The sequence below is a fragment of the Lipotes vexillifer genome, unplaced genomic scaffold (assembly GCF_000442215.2).
Source record: "Lipotes vexillifer unplaced genomic scaffold, Lipotes_vexillifer_v1.1 scaffold217, whole genome shotgun sequence".
Lineage (NCBI taxonomy): Eukaryota > Metazoa > Chordata > Mammalia > Artiodactyla > Lipotidae > Lipotes > Lipotes vexillifer.
In genome coordinates, this window is record NW_006788200.1 from 8,776,166 (window position 1) to 8,795,736 (window position 19,571).

Consider the following 19,571-nt stretch of genomic DNA (forward strand, 5'->3'; position numbering starts at 1 on the left):
AAAGTAACTGTACCATTTAACATTCCCATTGACAGTGTAGGAGGGTTCCAGTTTCTCCTCACCAACACTTGTTATTTTCTTTTTGATTATAGCTATCCTAGATGGTGTGAAGTAGTATCTCATTGTGGTTTGGTTTGCATTTCCCAGATGGCAAATGATGTTGAGCATCTTTTCATTTGCTTATTGACCATCTGAATATCTTCTTTGGAGAAATATCCACTCAAATGCTTTGCACATTTAAAAATAGGATTTTGGTCTTTTTATTGTTGAGTTGGAGTAGTTCTTTATTCTGGATACTAGACCCTTATTAGACATATGATTTACAAATATTTTCTCCTATTCTGTGGTTTGTCTTTTAAATTTATTGATAGTATCCTTTGAAGCACAAAAGATTTTTTTATTTTAATGAAACCCAATTTATTTATTTTTTCCTTTGGTTGCTTATTATGCTTTTGGTGTCATATCTAAAACATCATTGCCTAATCCAAAGTCATGAAGATTTACACCTATGTTTTCTTCTAAGGGTTTTATAGTTTTAGCCCTTACAATTAGGTCTTTATCAATCAATGGCAGCCTTTTATTGTATCACAGAGACTTGGTCTTTTCTTATACCTCTGAAGATATTAATTTTAATTAATTTTAAGGTTTTTAAAATTTTTCTTCTAATCCTAGCATTTCATTTTTCTTTAGTATTACTTTTATCCTCTTTGTCTTTGTTCTCCACTCTCATGTTAGACTTTCCTTTTTATGTATTATGCTGCTTGGCTGTCTGTATTTTGTTTTTGTTCTTTTTCCATGAGACAATAAAAAGCTGATTAGGCACTGCATATTTGGGTGGGACTAGTTGAGTGGTGGATCTCACCTTAGGTTAATTAAATAGGAACAACATTTTGCTTGGGGACCAAAAGTTAATATCTGTAAATCTCTTCTCTTGGGCCTATGTTGTTTTCCAGAGAAGAATTCAGTAAGAATGGGAGTAGTGGTGGAAGGTATTATAAAGAAGGCACTCAGCACTCTGAGAGCTCGTTGGTTGGAAATGGGGTCTTAATCAGTATGTAGAATTTCTTTAACACTCTTCTCAATAAGGTCTCAGCCCTACCCTCAGTTGTGCTAGTGTCCCTCAGTCCAGCCCTGTCTATATAACATCTACAAATAGTGTACCTCCCATTTCCTGCCACTAAGAGAAAAGGGAGGGCACCTTGCTTCAGTGATTGGGGAAGGAATTCTCAGATACATGTAGTCCTTGTACAGATTTTCAGCCACTGTTGTTTTCAGCCTCTCCTTGGACCCTCAATATGAATCATTACTTTGGATGGATTTGATTTTCTTATTAATCCTATCCACCTGCACCCCTACTTTCTACTCTCATTTGACAACAGAAAAAAGTAAAATCTGTCCATAACCAATTGTCTGTATACTTTGCATCTTCCAAAAATTTTAGTGACTTTTCTCCCCTGCTGTTTACTCTTCTATTCTTTTTGTCTTCATAGGTTCATTTATGTTAAACCTTTGCTCTCTGTTGTTTAAATGAAGTTTCAGGGGGGAATTGAGATAAACTGGTATGCTCAAACTGGAAATGATAATGCCATCCTTACTCTCAGTTATTTTATCCCAGCTTCTCCAAACCTGAATTATTTATAGTGCATCATCTCTTGGTTTACTGGATTTCATCAGGTGTAATCCTTTAGAGAAGAGTTTATAGGTGCTGTATTTCTTGAATTATCACATGCTTGAGAAGTGTTATTTAGCTGGGTATAAAATTCTTCAGTCAACTTTCTTCAGAGATTTGTTGATACCAAATATTACATTAACCCTTTCATCAGTTTCTCAGTTCATCTATAAATTGACTGAATTTTATCCTTAAGTAGTTTTTTTCAATAAGCACTCAGGAATGCTAATGCAATGTTTTATAAATTCTTTCCTGTTTGCTGCATTATTATCTTTGTACTTGAACATCTTGGCTAGGTATAACATTATTGAGCCATAATATCTTTCCCTCAGAACCTGAAGACATTTCCATTGTGTTCTGGTATTAAATGTTGATGAGGAGAAATCTGAGGCTATTTTCTGCATCTGTAGATGACTTGCTTTCTACCCTTGAAATTCATTATCTTTATCAGGTAATGTCTTAATTTTGATACTTCTGTATTATCTTCCCTGAAGCTCAGTGTACCCTTTCAATCTGTTCTGTGCAGCTTCAAGTATGTCACTTATTTACTTATATATGGTAAGTATAAATGGTTTTTAAATCTGTCTGATAGTTCCCACATCTGAAGTTTGTATGGGTCTATTTCTGCTGTATTGTTTCTTATTCTTCTCATTTATGTTGTCTGTTTGTTCGTGTAAATTATATGGTTGACTGCACCTGAAAATTTATTTGTAGGGTGTCCTCAAGGCCTTGGTTGCATGTTCCATCTTTCAAAAGTGGTTTTCATTTGTTTTAGCCAGGATAGAAACACTATAAATAGGGGACCATCACAAACCAAGTTATGGCTTAAGGTTTCTTGCAAGTCAACCTATGCAGATTCAAAATACAAACACACATGAGACCCACTCTGTAGCTACAATTTCCCAGGCATGTTTTCTCTTCTCTTTCTTCTGTCCTACTTAACACCAGGGAGGCTTCTATATAATTCCCTGGAGTTGAGGGGAGGGAGCAGGTTTAGATTTTTGTGGTGTTTACACTGTGTTTATATTGTGGATGTAGCCCTGTGGGGTCCCTTAAAATGGGGAGGATCTTCATATAATATGCTGCACATCTGGCTGGCCCTGAGACTTGATTTGTATTTCTTTGATCTCACATCGCTTCAAATCAAAGCCCAAGGGAAAATGTTTTCACATGCCCTGAAAGAATAATAAGTTTTGTTGTTTTGATATACTGTTTACCCTTCTATTACAGGCTTCCATCAAAAATTAGGCTATTGGGCTTCCCTGATGGTGCAGTAGTTGAGAATCCGCCTGCCGATGCAGGGGACACGGGTTCGTGCCCCGGTCTGGGAAGATCCCACATGCCACGGAGCGGCTGGGCCCGTGAGCCATGGCTGCTGAGCCTGTGCATCCGGAGCCTGTGCTCCACAACGGGAGAGGCCACAACAGTGAGAGGCCCGCGTACCGCAAAAAAAAAAAAAAAAAAAAACAAATTAGGCTATTTTCACCTCTTTAATATTTTAAGGTGATTTTTATTTTATTTTATTTTATTTCATTTCATTTCATTTTTTGGCTGGACCATGGGGCTTTCGGGATCTTAGTTCCCCAACCAGGGATCCAACCCAGGACCCTGGCAGTGGAAGTGCAGCATCCTAACCATTGGACCACGAGGGAATTCCCTAAAGTGATTTTTTAAAAGTCTTGTCCATCACTTTTTATTGTTTTCCACGAGGTTCATCTGAATTTTCATCAGTTTCATAAATAAAAAGCTCTGCCTAATGTCTTTTCAATTTGAAGATTCAATTTTGCCATAATTTCAATGACATATTAGGCTATTTTTTCTTTGAATCCATTGAATATAATGTTCCATTCATTGGGTATTCTGCCCAGTCAAATCAATGATCTCCCTTCCCCATTAAATTATAAGCTCCTCATGGAGAGAGCTGTTTTTCTACTGTGTTTAGAAAAATACATACTGAAGTAATTATGGATGAGTGAGTATTGAATAAATTAATGAATAAATTTCAATCTGTTATTTTATTGTCTGGCTTTATAAACTTAAAAACTATAACTATAAGGGCCTCCCTGGTGGTGCAGTGGTTAAGAATCCACCTGCCAATGCAAGGGACACAGGTTTGAGCCCTGGCCCGGGAAGATCCCACATGCCACGGAGCAACTAAGCCTGTGCACCACAACTACTGAGCCTGAGCTCTAGAGCCTGCAAACCACAAATACTGAGTCTACGTGCCACAACTACCGAAGCCTGTACAACTAGAGCCCATGCTCTGCAACAAGAACAAGAGAAGCCATGACAATGAGAAGCCCGTGCACCGTAATGAAGAATAGCCCCCGCTCACCGCAAATAGAGGAAGCCCACACCCAGCAACAAAGACCCAACACAGCCAAAAATTAAAAAATTAATTTATTTTTAAAAAACTAACAAAATATTTTATTTATAAAATGCTTATATACTATTTACACTATTTGATACTTGCTTCATTCACCTAACTATGTATCATTTAGGATATGTGAGCCAAGGACTTCCCTGGTGGTCCAGTGGTTAAGACTCCATCCTTCCACTGTAGGGGGGTGTGGGTTCCATCCCTGGCCGGGGGAACTAAGATCCCGCATGCTGAGTGGTGTGGCCACAAAGAAAAAACAATGTGAGCCAGTTATCATCTTTTAAAATGTATGTGATGTTGAGCCCTTTTCTTATTTATCCACAGATAATTAAATTTTAAAAGTAATTTTTATCTACCATGTTGCCTGTGAGGGGCGAAAGAAAGTGTTTATGGTTCACTTTTAGACCATGCTCTGTTTTGTAAAAATATACACATTAAATTTATTAAAATTTTCATCCTTAGTCTCTCAGGAGTGCACCCATAATTTTTCATTCTTCCCTATTCTTAAACCAAGACGTGTTAGCTTAAGAGAATAGTGCCTTAACTGTTTAATGAGTTTATATTTTACATCTTTTCCTTTACAAACTCTAATTGAGAAGCTCCTATTCCTTGTAATTCAAGTGAAGGTATAAAACTGAATTATTCAGAGTTCAAGACAAAAAGAAAAAAACAGAAACCATTCTACATACATCTAACTAAAGGAAAAAAAGAAATTTTATAGAGGGAATTAGTTGCTTACAAAATCGGAAGAACTGGACAAGCAGAAGCAAGAATCAACACTGAACTACTGGTTTTGAAGGCATACTACCATTGTTGCCATAGAGAAATTAGGAAGCTGCTGCTGCTGCTACTACCCAAACTGTTACTCCCACAATGGCCTCTCCTCTCCCACCTCCAAAATTGGTGACTACACAGTGGAACATAGAGTCTGGCTGCCACAATGGCCTCCAGTTCCCCCTGAAACTGATGGCTAGACACAGAAATGCTGACTTGGCTGCAAGCACTCATATCTTTCTGACCTGTTGGTCAGCAGCAATGACAACATGAAGATGACCTTTGCCTGTCTTCAAAGGCTCATGTGAAGGCATCTCACTGGTAGAACCTAATTTACATCCAGAATAATAATTCAAAGGAGTCTGTAAAATGGAGTTTTAAGCTTTGCAGACCCTAAATTTTTAAAAAGTTAATAAAAAGAAGTAGGAATGGATGACAGGTGCCAATAGCACACTAGGGAAGCATCACTGGTTCAAAGGATCTTGTCCCAGAAATTGAATTTAGTACTTAATTGCTTTGAGGGCTAAACTTTCAGTGGAACAAGAATTTTTTGGCTACAAAACACACCACCAGGACTTCCCTGGTAGCGCAGTGCTTGAGAATCCGCCTGCCAATGCAGGGGACACGGGTTTGAGCCCTGGTCCGGGAAGATCCCACATGCCGTGGAGCAACTAAGCCCATAAGCCACAACTACTGAGCCTGTGTGCCGCAACTACTGAAGCCTTCACACCTAGAGCCTGTGCTCTGCAACAAGAGAAGCCACTGGGATGAGAAGCCCACGCACCGCAACAAAGAGTAGTCCCCACTCACTGCAACTAGAGAAAGCCCGCACACAGCAATGAAGACCCAACACAGCCAAAAATAAATAAATAAAATAAAATAATTTTTTAAATAAATAAATAAATAAAACACACCACCAATATGGAGAAATACAATCATATGCTCCTCTAAAAACCAATCCAATCAGGCAATTTATTTGATCCTATCTCCTCCTAGTGGGTAGTGGGGGCTACAGCTGTGGTCTGAATGGGTATGGCATAGACTACTAATTTCACCCAAATATATGTTCTCCCATTATTTATTATTAACAGACTTCTCATTTTTAGCTGCCCATGTGGATATGTGGGCTATAGATTATACTTTCCAACTTCTGTTGTAGCTGGGTATGGTCTTATAACTAAGTTACGGCTGGTGAGATGAGCACAAGTGCCATGGAATACTTCTTAAAGAAGTAGTCTTTTAAAAAGGAAGGCACAGCTTTCCCTTTCTCCTATTTGCTGGTCTGAATGGCAATGTAATAGCTGGATATTAGGCAGCTGTCTTGGACTGTGAGGTAAAGGTCATGTCCTGAAGATGGTAAAGCAACAAAATGGAATGGGACTGGGTCCCAGATATCATGCAGTGCATTTCAGCCACTAGCCTTATTTTATGAGAGAAAAATAAAATTCTATTTTGTATAAGCAGTTGTTAGGGTTTTTCTATTATTTCAGACTAAAATTATATAGAACATAATTCTAGCTGATATAGTAAGCTTTTTAAATAAAGTGATATTTAAGGTAAGAACCAAAGAATGAATAGAGAAAATTGTGAGACTTACATGCATTTCTTAGAAATCAAGATTAATTGAGAACAAATAGGCTAAGCAAATAACTCAGGATTCAAGAAAAACAATTTTAAAAATAAAATAAAAGAAATGGAATTTATAAATATAAAAGCATAATTTACTTATATAGAATAAAAACCACATAGATTTGACCAATTAAACACAAGTCTATTTCTCTGAAAAATTCAAGGGTATTTTGAGATAAATTGGTGGATTGGACATGTGCCTTTAATTTGACTCTATCTAAAAATGCATTAACACAAAAGTGAAGAGATATTTTCAAAAATATAAATCTATAAGGATGGAGAGAATAAGGTATAAGACAGCAGATAAAAATCTTAGTAGCTGGAAAGCAGATGGATAACTTAGTAGAACTGATAAACCAACTACCCATCCTGAAGTAGGAAAAGCTGAGAACCAACCATGGTTAGACTGCAGGATTTTCAGAAGTATTGGATATCAGTACTATCAGCCCTAGACACTCTGGAAATGATGACAGGGTGCCAAATAAGGAGACTTGTGTTAAAATTGCCTGAGAATCAGTTAAATCTCTAATGGTCAAATCACCTTCCCTGACTCCAGTCATGGAGTAACCTACTTTCCCATCCCTAGCGTAAGTCTGGAGTTTTGTTTTCTGATGACTGAAGGAAAAGAGAGTCAGCATATTAGAGGGTCCACAGTCAAAACTGAGGGGAGGGGTAATATGCATAGTGGAAATAGGTGACCATCTAAACAGTGAATGCTGATTGTTAAAATGCTATTTTAGTCACTGGGACCAATTACAAATATTTCAGTTCTCCTCCTCTCAGACACATGGTAGAATTTCAATTCTATTTCCTCTTTAAAATACATGTGGTTATATAATTTCATTTCACCATTAAAATGGAAGAAGTGACATATATTATTTCTGGGCTGGAGCTTTTGGAGACAGTGCATGGTTTAACAAGTTTACTTTGCCCACTATAGTGATCATGAAAGCCTTTGTAGAGATGGGAGTCTCCAGAAGCCTGGATCCCTCACTGACAGCTGTGAGGAGGGTCCCATGCTGAACTGTATGGGACATGTAGTGTGAGAAAGAAATCAACCTTCATTGTGTTAAATCACTGAGATTTGGAGTAACTGTTTAGTACTGAAGCATAACCTAACCTATCCTGAATAATGCAGGCCTACACTCCACTTCCCTCATTCAATCCTTTACCTTTTCAATCCATACCTTTTTCTCCTGGGTAGGAGATTTTTAAAGAGTTGGAGAATCTGACCAGTCGAAGATAAAGACCTAATCACACTGACACTGAGGTTTCTCCAACAACAAGAGCTCCCATTTCACCTTAGAGTAATAATCAGAATGGACAAGCCCTGATAACACGTTCAAAACTATTACTGAGCTCTTTAGTCTCCCAAACTAAATCAAGAACAGACACCTGAATGAGACTCCTAAAGAAAGTTTCTAAGAAGAAATATAGAAATAAAAACAAAGCAGTATGGTGTAAGGAATAGATCTTAATTTTATCTTTTTCCAAATAGTTATATAATTGATAAAAAACTTTATTAAAACCCTTTTCTCAATGGAAAAAAAAGAAATAAAAACAAAGCAAAGCAAAAAAAAAATAGGGTAAATTGGAGAAAATAGAAAATTTCTAAGAGCAAGAGGAAATTAGTTTCCTAGATGAAACTGCTTGTACCAATTGTCCTGTACAATGGATGAAAATAAACTCAAAGACACATCAGTGTTTTTAATTTTCAAATGCTTGGGACAATGACAATATACTACAAGAAGAACTAAAAATACAGGTCTCAAAAAGAAGATATAAAATAAAATTCACTTTAGACTTCTTAACAAACACGTTGGTTTAGAGCTCATGGACAAAATATTTTAAAATTCTGAAGAAAAATTATTTCCAACCTAAAACTCTATAATCAGTCACACTTACAATCAAGTTTGAGAGTAAAATAAAGATAATTTAATACACTCAAGGTCACAACAAAATTTACCTCTCATACACCGTTCTCTGGAAACTACTAGAAGATATCTATCAAAATGTGAAAGTAATCTAGGAGAGAGGAAGTAAGAAGAAAGCGAAAAGAGATAATCCAAAGCAGAACAAGTGAGGGACTTCCCTGGTGGTCCAGTGATTAAGACTCCATGCTCCCAGTGCAGGGGGCCCAGGTTCGATCCCTGGTCAGGGAACTAGATCCCACATGCCACAACTAAGCCCACATGCTGCAACTAAAGATCCCACATGCCGCAATGAAGATCCTACGTGCCACAACTAAGACCCAGTGCAGCCAAATAAATAAATATTAAAACAAAACAAAACAAACAAACAAAAACCAAAGCAGAACAAGTAAAATGAATCTCCACATGATGTTGAAGGATGATCCCAGGATGACACTTGTCTCCAGTATAGTGAACAACTAGTCCAGTTTGGAGCTATATGACTCAAGAGACAGGCATTTCGAAGGATATCATCATCAAGTCCCCTGACATATCTTCAATCAGATGAAACTCTTGGAGGATGTGATCTCTTAAAGCTATAGAATAAACCAAAAAAGAGGAAGAATAAAATCCTTGAAATAGGAAACCCAATCAGAATAAAAGGCAAAAGGAATTCCAAGAATGACAGCAAAGGAAAGTTCCAGGATGAGACCTATGCAGCAGACATAGGGAGCAACCACTCAATTTTAAGGAGAATTGATATCTCAGGAGACATGGGAATGACCATGTGGAAAATTGTATTGAGAGGAATTGGAAGTGTGAGAAGAATAGGTTACATATCTAAAGAAAACCAAGCAAATGAAAAGGCAAGGCAATCATTAACTTCAAGGAAAAAAAAGTGGGACTTCCCTGCTGATGCAGTAGTTAAGAATCTGCCTGCCAATGCAGGGGACATGGGATAAAACTGGACAGCCAAATGCAAAATAATGAAACTAGACCACTATCTTACACCATACATAAATATCAACTCAAAATGGATTAAAGACTTGAATGTAAGACCTGAAACCATAAAACTCCCAGGAGAAAACACAGGCAGTATGCTCTTTGATATTGGTCTTAATTTCTTCCCGGATATGTCTCTTCAGGCAAGGGAAACAAAAACGAAAATAAACAAATGGGACTACATCAAACTAAAAAGCTTCTGCACAGCAAAGGAAACCATCAACAAAACAAAAGGACAACCTAAAGAATGGGAGAAGATATTTGCAAATCATATATCCAATAAGGGGTTAATATCCAAAATATATAAAGGCTCATATAACTCAACAAAAACAAAACAACCTGATTTAAAAATGAGCAGAGGATCTAAACAGAGATTTTTCCAAAGAAGACAAAGAGATGGCCAACAGCCGCATCAAAAGATATTCAACCATCACTAATTTTAAGGAAATGCAAATCAAAACCACAGTGAGATATCATCTCACACCCAATAGAATGGCTATTATCAAAAAGGCAAGAAATAACAAATGTTGGAGAGGATATGGAGAAAAGGGAATCCTCATATACTGTTGGTGGGAATGTAATTTGTGCAGCCACTGTGGAAAACAGTATGGAGATTCCTCAAAAAACTAAGAATAGAACTACCATATGATGCAGCTATTCCACTTCTGGATATTTACCTAAAGAAAATGAAAACACTAATTTAAAAAGATATATTCACCCCATGTTCATTGCAGCATTATTCAAAATAGCAAAGATATGGAAACAACCTAAGTGCCCATTGACAGATAAATGGATAAAGAAGATGTGATACCCATGCATAAAATGGAATACTACTCAGCACAAAAAAGATGAAATCTTGCCATCTGCTACAACATGGATGGACCCTGAGGATATTATCCTAAGTGAAATAAGTCAGAAGGAGAAAGACAAATACTGTATGATTTCACTCATATGTGAAATATAAAAAACCAAAACCAAAACCAAAATAAACTAACAATCCAAACCAAACAAAAACAAACATATAGATATAGAGAACAGAGTAGTGGGACTTCCCTGGCAGTCCAATGGTTCAGACTCTGCCCTTCCAATGCAGGGGGTGTGGGTTTGATCCCTGGTTGGAGAACTAATATCCCACATGCCACGTGGCGTGGCAAAAAAAAAAAAAAAATTAATTACAAAAAAATATAGAGAACAGAGTAGTGGCCACCAGAGGAGAAGAGGTGTAGGGGTAGGATGAAATGTGTAAAGGGGGTCAACTGTGTAGTTGAAAACTAAACTTTTGGTGGTGAACACACCATAGTGTATACAGAAGTCAAAATGTAATGTACACATGGAACTTATATAAGGTTATAAACCAATGTTACCTCAAAAAAAAAAAAAGTCTCCTTATTGGTAAGGGAACTAGGAAAATGAGGAGGGAAAGTGCAGAAAACTACTGTATTTTCTTATAAACCTTTTAGTACTGTTTGATTTTTTTTTTTTTTTTTTTTGGGAGTACGCGGCCTCTCACTGTTGTGGCCTTTCCCATTGCGGAGCACAGGCTCCGGACGCGCAGGCTCAGTGGCCATGGCTCACGGGCCCAGACGCTCCGCGGCATGTGGGATCTTCCCAGATGGGGGCACAAACCCGCATCCCCTGCATCGGCAGGTGGACTCTCAACCACTGCGCCACCAGGGAAGCCCAATACTGTTTGATTTTGAATCAAGGTCAAAGATTATTTGAAAAAAGTGTATTTTAAAAGATCAGTAAAATAGAGATCTTGCAAGTCTCCTCAAGGATAAAAAGGAGGGGACTTCCCTGGTGGTCCATTGGTTAAGACTTCACGCTGCCGATGCAGGGGGCCCAGGTTCGATCCCTGGGCAGGGAACTAGATCCCGCATGCCACAGCTAAAGATACCGTGTGCCACAACTAAGACCCGGTGCAGCCAAATAAATAAATTTTTTTTAAATGTCCTATACTGCCAAAAACAAAAAAAAGAATAAAAAGGAGATAAAGTACTAAATATTACTAATAAGAATAGAGTTATAAATAGAGATAAATAATGCAATGAAAACATAATACCAAAATGTTTGTAAATCGAAAACATAATACCAAAATGTTTGTAAATCCAGATAAAATAAATGGTTTTTAAAAATAAACTACAAATTACTTTCAAAAGAAACAAAACCCAAACAGATTAATAATCAAAAGTAAAATGGAAAAGATAATCATAGATTTACCACCCAAACCCAACCCATTTAAAAGGCAAGTTGTAATAAAGCATGTAGAAACAGATGATAATATAATTATAAAAACTATTCTGTTACATAAAAATAGATAGAAAGCTTCCTAATCCATACTACAAGGCCAGGATACTTTAATACCAAAACCATAGAAGCTAAACACACACATTCATGTATACACACAGAGCAGCAAGGGCCAGAAAAATCCTAAAACTATGCTGGCTCATCAAATCCATCTGTGCATTAACACAATAATATGTAATGGTTAAATGTCATTTATATCAAGAACTCAAGAATTAAAAAGCTACAGAATAAATTTCAACAGATGTCAAAAATTACTCTAAAATATTAAAGAATAAAGAAAAATAAGAAAACTTTTTTGATACAAAAAATAGAGCATTTACCCCAAACTGAGATCAGCCATCATAGTTAAAGATGAAATACTAGGAGCGCTTCCACAAACGCAAGAATGACACCTGCTTGCTACTATTAATTTTAAGAGTATTCATTGCATACTCTTGGAAATGCCAGTCATGTGAACCCTAACATATACATAATACTTAAATCAGGTGAAGGGTGGAGGATGGGGGGTAGAAAATGTTCCAAAAAATATTGTGGGTAAAGAGTGAAGACCTTGAAACTGGAGGATTATTTAATTCACAAGAAACTGAAAAAAGGCCAGTTACTCTGAAGGGTGTACAGCATTATTGTTAAGCAGTTTACAAATAAAGAAAAGGCTCTCAACCAATATATGTTGACTTTTTGATGGAGACTTCATTTTCTTATATATTCTTTACTATCAATCTTAAAAACAGGATAAGGTTTTCTTAGGATTAACTGCTGGTGGGAAGCCAGAGTTTAATTTTGTGCACCTAAATTAAGGAAAAAGACTGATTTATTTTTCTGCGAATGTAGACTCACAGAGATGGATACGATGTAAGCATTTACAAACTAGGATTACTGTGGCCAGTTGAGGGAAAATATGAAATGAAACAGCAAAGACACTAAGGGGAAAAAAAAAATCCTACTCCAGCTCCTTTAATCCGCCATCTTTTTGTCCTATTCCTGAAATTGGGAGTAACATCCACAAAACGCAAGGTGGCGCTGCAGGCTAAAAAGAGAACAGGATTGCTCTGCTCCTGCTGCTGGGTGTGGCGTGGCGTGAGGTACCTGTCCAGTTTTCCCAGCACCACTTTCTGAAGAGGCTGTCCTTTCTCCACTGTACGTTCCTGCCTCCTTTATCAAAGGTGAGGTACAGATTTTAAAGTTCAGACCTTGCCTTGACTGCTTGCATGAAGATGTACCTTGTCACATCTTCTGTGCTGAACTCCCAGCCACCATCCAGCTGCAATAAGTCCTCAGAGGTCTAATGATCATTAGGCCAATGGAGAAGTCATCTGGAGCAGTCCCAAGAACTGGATCCTTGCTTAGATGCCGAGTCTTCCAGGACTGTGGCAATGGAATATGCAGTCTACCCAGGAGCAGTGGCTGTTCCCGAGGCAGAGCTTCGTGTCCTGACCAACACTGGTGCAACTTGTTCTGCCCCTGACCACCACCATGACCCAGTTATTAGCTGGGGGAAGAGCACATCTTTGGAGCTGAAGCAAACCCTGAGGGAGCTCACACCTGGAGGCTGCTGACAGCCCTCTCAGCAGCTGGAACAGAAAGCCCTTCCTACACGAAGTGCCAGGGCTACATTTCCAAGTCCTCTGTATCTAGTGACTCTGTGAAGAGGAGCATCCTCCTTAGTCTCTGGCCTGCTCTTACACATGGATGAGCTCAGCCGGCTTTCCTCCCAAGGGCCCCTCCTTTTCCTATAGAGCCCCTACTATGGAATCGGAGCATTAGTTACCGGATGCTGGCAGCTGAGCAAAAAGCCATGGGGGAGCTAGAGTGACTCCTATTCCAAGTAGGACTTGGAGACTCGCAGAAGAGCAGGATACATTTAACTTCCATTCCCTCAACCTACTTAATGTTAGGGAATCAAGAAACTACTGCAGGGGCTTCCCTGGTGGCACAGTGGTTGGGAGTCCGCCTGCCGATGCAGGGGACGCGGGTTCGTGCCCCGGTCCGGGAGGATCCCACGTGCTGTGGAGCGGCTGGGCCCGTGAGCCGTGGCCGCTGGGCCTGCGCGTCCGGAGCCTGTGCTCCGCGGCGGGAGCGCAAAAAAAAAAAAAAAAAAAAAAACTACTGCAGGAGAAAAAAATCTGTAGGGTTCCAATCTGGGGGACCATTTTAGAGCACACTTACCTGGAATGGACTGTATCCCTGTCAGATGTCATTTCTGGAGCTTGTACAAATTGACTAACATCAACATACTCTCCTTCATGCCAGGAGGCTTGGACTACATGGAAGATGTTTTTTCTCTGCCTTTGGGCAAAGCTAAGTCCAGACTCTAGAACTGTCTGCCTTAAGGTCACTCTTACTCTTGACAGAGTGCTGTGGCCTTTTTTAAATGGTTCCTCCTCTTCTTTCCCTGCCAGACACAAGGGTAGATTTTTCTCATGTTGTTGCTGTGGGAACCTAGTCGAGGTCCTACAGGGAAACCTCATGTTATTGTGAGGGCTCCAGATGGCTGGGTCCCCCTGGAGTATTTAAATCTCAGGTATGTCTGCACTTAACATCCAGCAGTTGGTCAAGTATAGTTCAGGTTTTCCTCGCCCTCCTGTTTCCCCCTGTGGTTTCCCAGTACAAGTGCAGGGCCTCTCTGTATTTGCCTGTCTCTCCAGTCTAGGGGACAACAGTTTGCCCTGGACCGTCCTCTCTTGTATGCATCCGGGAGGCATCGTCTTTTTTCTTTTCATTCTCAGTATCTTACTGGTTGTTAGGACTGAGTAGCCACCTCCAGTGTCCATGCGTGCGACACAAAAACATGGGAGACTTTTTTCACCATTTTGAAAAGTACCTGCTTGTGCTCTATAACCAGAGGTCTGAGATCTCTGTTCCTCAGCAGAAATTAAACCTTGGCATAGAAAACATGTGAAGAATAAAAGAGGCAATAGTTGGCGTTGAAAAAAAAAAAAAAAGAGAAGAAAATATTCGCATAAAGAATGTTGCAGATTCCAGTGTTAAGAGGAAAGCAGACCAGACTAGAAAAGTTGAGGAAAGGAAGCCGTGGTAATAGGTGTTGGGAGAAAGTGGAGATCCCTCCCCACAAGCATTGCTATTATCCAGCTCATTTCTAAGGATTCAGCTGATGCCATTTCTGAATTGCTCGAGGCCAAGAAAAAGTGTTTTTTGAAGACTGGTTAAAAGAATGGAGGCCAGAGTGGAGCGTGCTATGCAGCAAAGGCAAGTACTATTTCTTTGTGTATTTCTGCAAGTGTCTTGGGTTGGCGGGGAACCACTACTGTATTTTGTGGAAGAGGAAGCTGAAAAAGGCACCTTTCTGGCCAGCCTAGCAAATGACCCGGGGTTGGGGGAACTATCAGCCCGTGGACCTAGAATCATTTCAGACCAGAATACAGGATTTTTACTACTCGATCCGCTTACTGGTGATTTATTTCTAAATGAGAAATTAGACCGACAGGACCTGTGTGGCCCCACAGAGCCTTGTGTGCTGCCTTTCCAGTTGTTACTGGAAAAACCTCTTCAGATTTTCCATGCTGAATTATGGGTCAGAGACATCAACGATCATTCTTCAGTATTTCTAGATAGAGAGATTCCCTTGAAAATATTAGAAGTTACCACTCCAGGGGCGGCATTTCTCCTACAAAGTGCACAGGATTCAGATGTTGGAACAAACAGCCTGAGAAACTACACCATCAGCCCCAATGCCTATTTCCACATTAATGTCCATGATAGTGGGGAGGGGATTATCTATCCTGAATTGGTGCTGGATAGACTGCTGGATCAAGCCTGAGCTCAGTTTACTCAGTTTACTCCTCACCGCCTTGGATGGTGGCTCTCCACCCAGCTCTGGAGCCGCCCTGGTATGCATCCTGGTTTTGGACATCAATGACAACGCCCATGAATTTGTACAGTCTCTCTACAAGGTGCAGATGCCTGAGGATAGCCTTGTTGTCTCTCTGGTTGTCACCATGTCAGCTAGAGATTTAGATACCGGAAGTAACGGGGAAATAGTTTATGCACTTTTTATGCTACTGAAAGAATTCTCAAAACGTTTCAAATCAATCCAACACTGGCAATCTTCATTTAAAGCTGAATTGAACTATGAGGCAATGCAAATTTATATATTACCTTCAGGCCAAAGATGGCAGAGGACTTTCTGGAAAACGTACGATGGTGGTTCAGGTAACAGATATAAATGACAATCCACCAGAACTACTCATGTCATCACTTACTACAGCAATTAAAGAAAACTCACCTGAGACAGTCATAGCTGTTTTTAGGATTCGAGACAGAGATTCAGGAAACAATGCAAAGATGGTGTGCTCCATCCAAGACAATCTCCGCTTCGTCCTGAAGCCATCTGTAGAGAATTACTACACCCTGGTAACCGATAGCTCTCTGGACAGAGAGAAAAGAGCTGAGTACAACACCACCATCACCGTCACTGACATGGGAACCCCCAGGCTGAAAACCGAGCACAACATAACCGTGCTGGTGTCCGACGTCAACGACAACGCCCCCGCCTTCACCCAGACCTCCTACACCCTGTCCGTCCGCGAGAACAACAGCCCCGCCCTGCACATCGGCAGCGTCCGCGCCACAGACAGAGACGCGGGCGCCAACGCCCAGGTCACCTACTCGCTGCTGCCGCCCCTCGACCCGCACGTGCCCCTGGCCTCCCTGGTATCCATCAACCCGGACAACGGCCACCTGTTCGCCCTGAGGTCCCTGGACTACGAGGCCCTGCGGGCGTTCGAGTTCCGCGTGGGCGCCGCCGACCGCGGCTCGCCCGCGCTCAGCAGCCAGGCGCTGGTGCGCGTGCTCGTGGCGGACGACAACGACAACGCGCCCTTCGTGCTGTACCCGCTGCAGAACGCCTCGGCGCCCTGCACCGAGCTGGTGCCCAGGGCGGCCGAGGCGGGCTACCTGGTGACCAAGGTGGTGGCGGTGGACGGCGACTCGGGCCAGAACGCCTGGCTGTCGTACCAGCTGCTCAAGGCCACGGAGCCCGGCCTCTTCGGCGTGTGGGCGCACAACGGCGAGGTGCGCACGGCCCGGCTGCTGAGCGAGCGCGACGCGGCCAAGCACAGGCTGCTGGTGCTGGTCAAGGACAACGGCGAGCCGCCGCTCTCGGCCAGCGTCACGCTGCACGTGCTGCTGGTGGACGGCTTCTCGCAGCCCTACCTGCCGGCCCCGGAAGCGGAAGCGGCGGACGCGGCCCCGGCCGCCCCTCTCACCGTCTACCTGGTGGTGGCCTTGGCGTCGGTGTCGTCGCTCTTCGTCTTCTCGGTGCTGGTGTTCGTCGCGGTGCGGCTGTGCAGGAGGGGCGGGGCGGCCTCGGTGGGTCGCTGCTCGGTGCCCGAGGGCCACTTTCCGGGCCACCTGGTGGACGTCAGCGGCACGGGTCCCTGTCCCAGAGCTACCAGTATAAGGTGTGTCTGCGGGGAGGTACTGGGCCAGCGAGTTCAAGTTCCAGAAGCCGAGTATCACCAATCTCGCATCCCAGAGCATAGGCAGGAAAAGTGGAAGAATATCCCTCATATCAGAATGATTTCGGTTTCTGATAAAGAATGAAAAATAAATGCCGGTATTATATCTGTAAATATATTCCTATTAAGAAATTTATCTCGATTTACCTGTAGAGGAGTGCTTTCACATCATTCCAAGTATTCTTAGGGTCACAGAATAAATATCTTTACACAGAAAAGGATTCAGCTTCAGCCCTAAGAACACTCCAAAAAGCATGGATTGTTTACTGTCACCTTTTGTCTCAATTATGCTTTGTGTGCAGTCTATTACATGACACATCTTATTTGAGATATTTTTAAATTGGAATTCACTGTCTTCAAATATTACTGCTAGTTTTATTTTCTAAGTTGATTAGAGTGCTCAACAAGTATACCTATCCTAACTTTTAAAAAAAAGCACTTACTATGCATCATACACTATTTTACCACTTTTAGAAGTAATCCTATGATGGGAGGTATTTTAGAAATGAGCAAATAGATGTTCATAGACGTTCAGTGAGTTCACTAATGTCACCAACTAATAAATGGCAGAGCTAAGCATCTCTCCTAAATCCTCTGATTCTGGGGCCTTGCTGTGATGCTATACTGTTTTCTTTTGTTAGATATCGCCTGGCAAGTTTCTCCCTAATTAAGGAGAAATCTTTTTTTCATACTAATATTCCTGTTCAGTGTTTCGTGTATTTGCAAAGAAGATATGTATTTGTGGTTTTATTTTCTTATAAACTAATAATCCACTTTTTCTGGATCAATTATTCAACTATTATTTTTAAAGCTCTGATCTATCCAAATCTCAAGTAAAAAAAAAAATGAAAGATCAATCTGTGCTTTCTCCTTGTTATCTGAATATGTGACCTTCATTTGAGAGAACAGATTAACGACCATGAATAGAAATATTACATAATTTTGATCGCTTCATTTGTTTATTTTCCTCACATTGCAGTAATTTTCCTACAGTAGTCCCTACCTTTTTAACACGTTTTTCTCCTTTAATTTGAAAGTTTATTTTTTAAAGTTTCTATTCAATATACTTCAGTACTGAATCGGAAAAGTATAAGAAAAAGAATACTTTTAAATATGCAATATTTAAGAGAAACAAATGATCACTGAATTACTTAAAGATTCTGGAGAGTTAAGGAGAAGCTTTGTTTGTTATAATAATCTGTAACTGCTTTTTCTTTAACAGCTATCCAGATCATTTTTGCAGAGCTGTATTCTGAATATATCATAAGCTAGTGCTGATAACTCTTAAAATAGAAATATTACTGTGCATTACTAATGGGATATGGTCTAACGACAAAAAAAAAAGAACCTCACAGCATTAAAATCTTAAGTTGTTTCCATAGCGTCAGGATAAAATTATTTAGTTTTTCAAGCAAATCAATGGCATGGAAAAGGGGAGGAGGGAATCTTGCACAATGAGAGGAATTAAGACATACCAACCAAATGCAATGGATAGTGGATCTTGTTTAATCTTGATTCAAACAATCATAACAATTTTGAAGTAACTGGGAAAATCTGAATATAGATGGGATATTAAACAATATTAACTTAATTTCTTAGGTGTGGTAAGGGCATTGTAGTGGGTTTTTTGAGACATTAAAAGTTAGAGATTTATAATGAAGTTTTATGGGTAAAAATTTAGTTTGGGATGTGAAAATGTTGGGGAGATAGGGTAAACAATTGTAGCAAAATACTGATAATTGTTCTAGCTAGTTATGAGTACCTGGGGGTTATCATACTATTCTCCTTCATTATGGGGTTTGAAAATTTTCAAAATAAAAGGTTTTTAAAAATTTACACTATAAGAAGAGAAGAGGACACCCTTCTGAGATACAGAATCATCACTACCATCACAGATTATACATGTATTAGAAAGATTCTCCAGCCTTTCCGGTTTCATCGTTTGATATGATAACTTCATCCTGAAATAATGCTGCTCATGAATTCTTCTACCACGTGAATCTTGGGGTTTTTTTTAGTCATGACAATGGATTAATGCAAACTGAGCTTACCTAATGGCATCACATTACATGCCTGGTGTGTGTGTGTGTGTGTGTGTGTGTGTGTGTGTGTGTGTGTGTGGTTAATCTCTTTCTGCCTCAGTTTCCCCATCTGTAAGGTGAGGAACTCACAGCAGCCCTATGTAGTAAGTACCATTAATATCTCCACCTTAGACAGATGAGAAAACTGAGGCAGAGGTTAAATAACGTGTCCAAGGTTCACAGCTACTAATTATTCCCATAGTTCATGGCAATAAAAGTATATAATTCTGAAAGTTTTCTATGTTATTATATATATATTTAAATTTCTGCATATAGTCTTTCTTCTCAGGCAAACTGTTACATAAATATTTTCTTTTTGCTACAAACGCAATTAGCATTATT

The 19,571-nt window shown here is 40.1% G+C and overlaps 1 protein-coding gene across 1 annotated transcript; it reads left to right on the top strand.

Annotated features, from left to right (window-relative positions):
- The first annotated feature begins 14,843 nt into the window (after positions 1–14,843).
- PCDHB7 (protocadherin beta 7) lies at positions 14,844–17,223 on the top strand. Its single transcript, XM_007472055.1, is given in 8 exon segments — positions 14,844–15,440; positions 15,442–15,679; positions 15,682–15,739; positions 15,741–15,785; positions 15,787–17,063; positions 17,066–17,113; positions 17,116–17,177; positions 17,179–17,223. Coding segments are annotated over 8 exon segments (2,370 nt in total).
- The last annotated feature ends 2,348 nt before the right edge of the window (positions 17,224–19,571 follow it).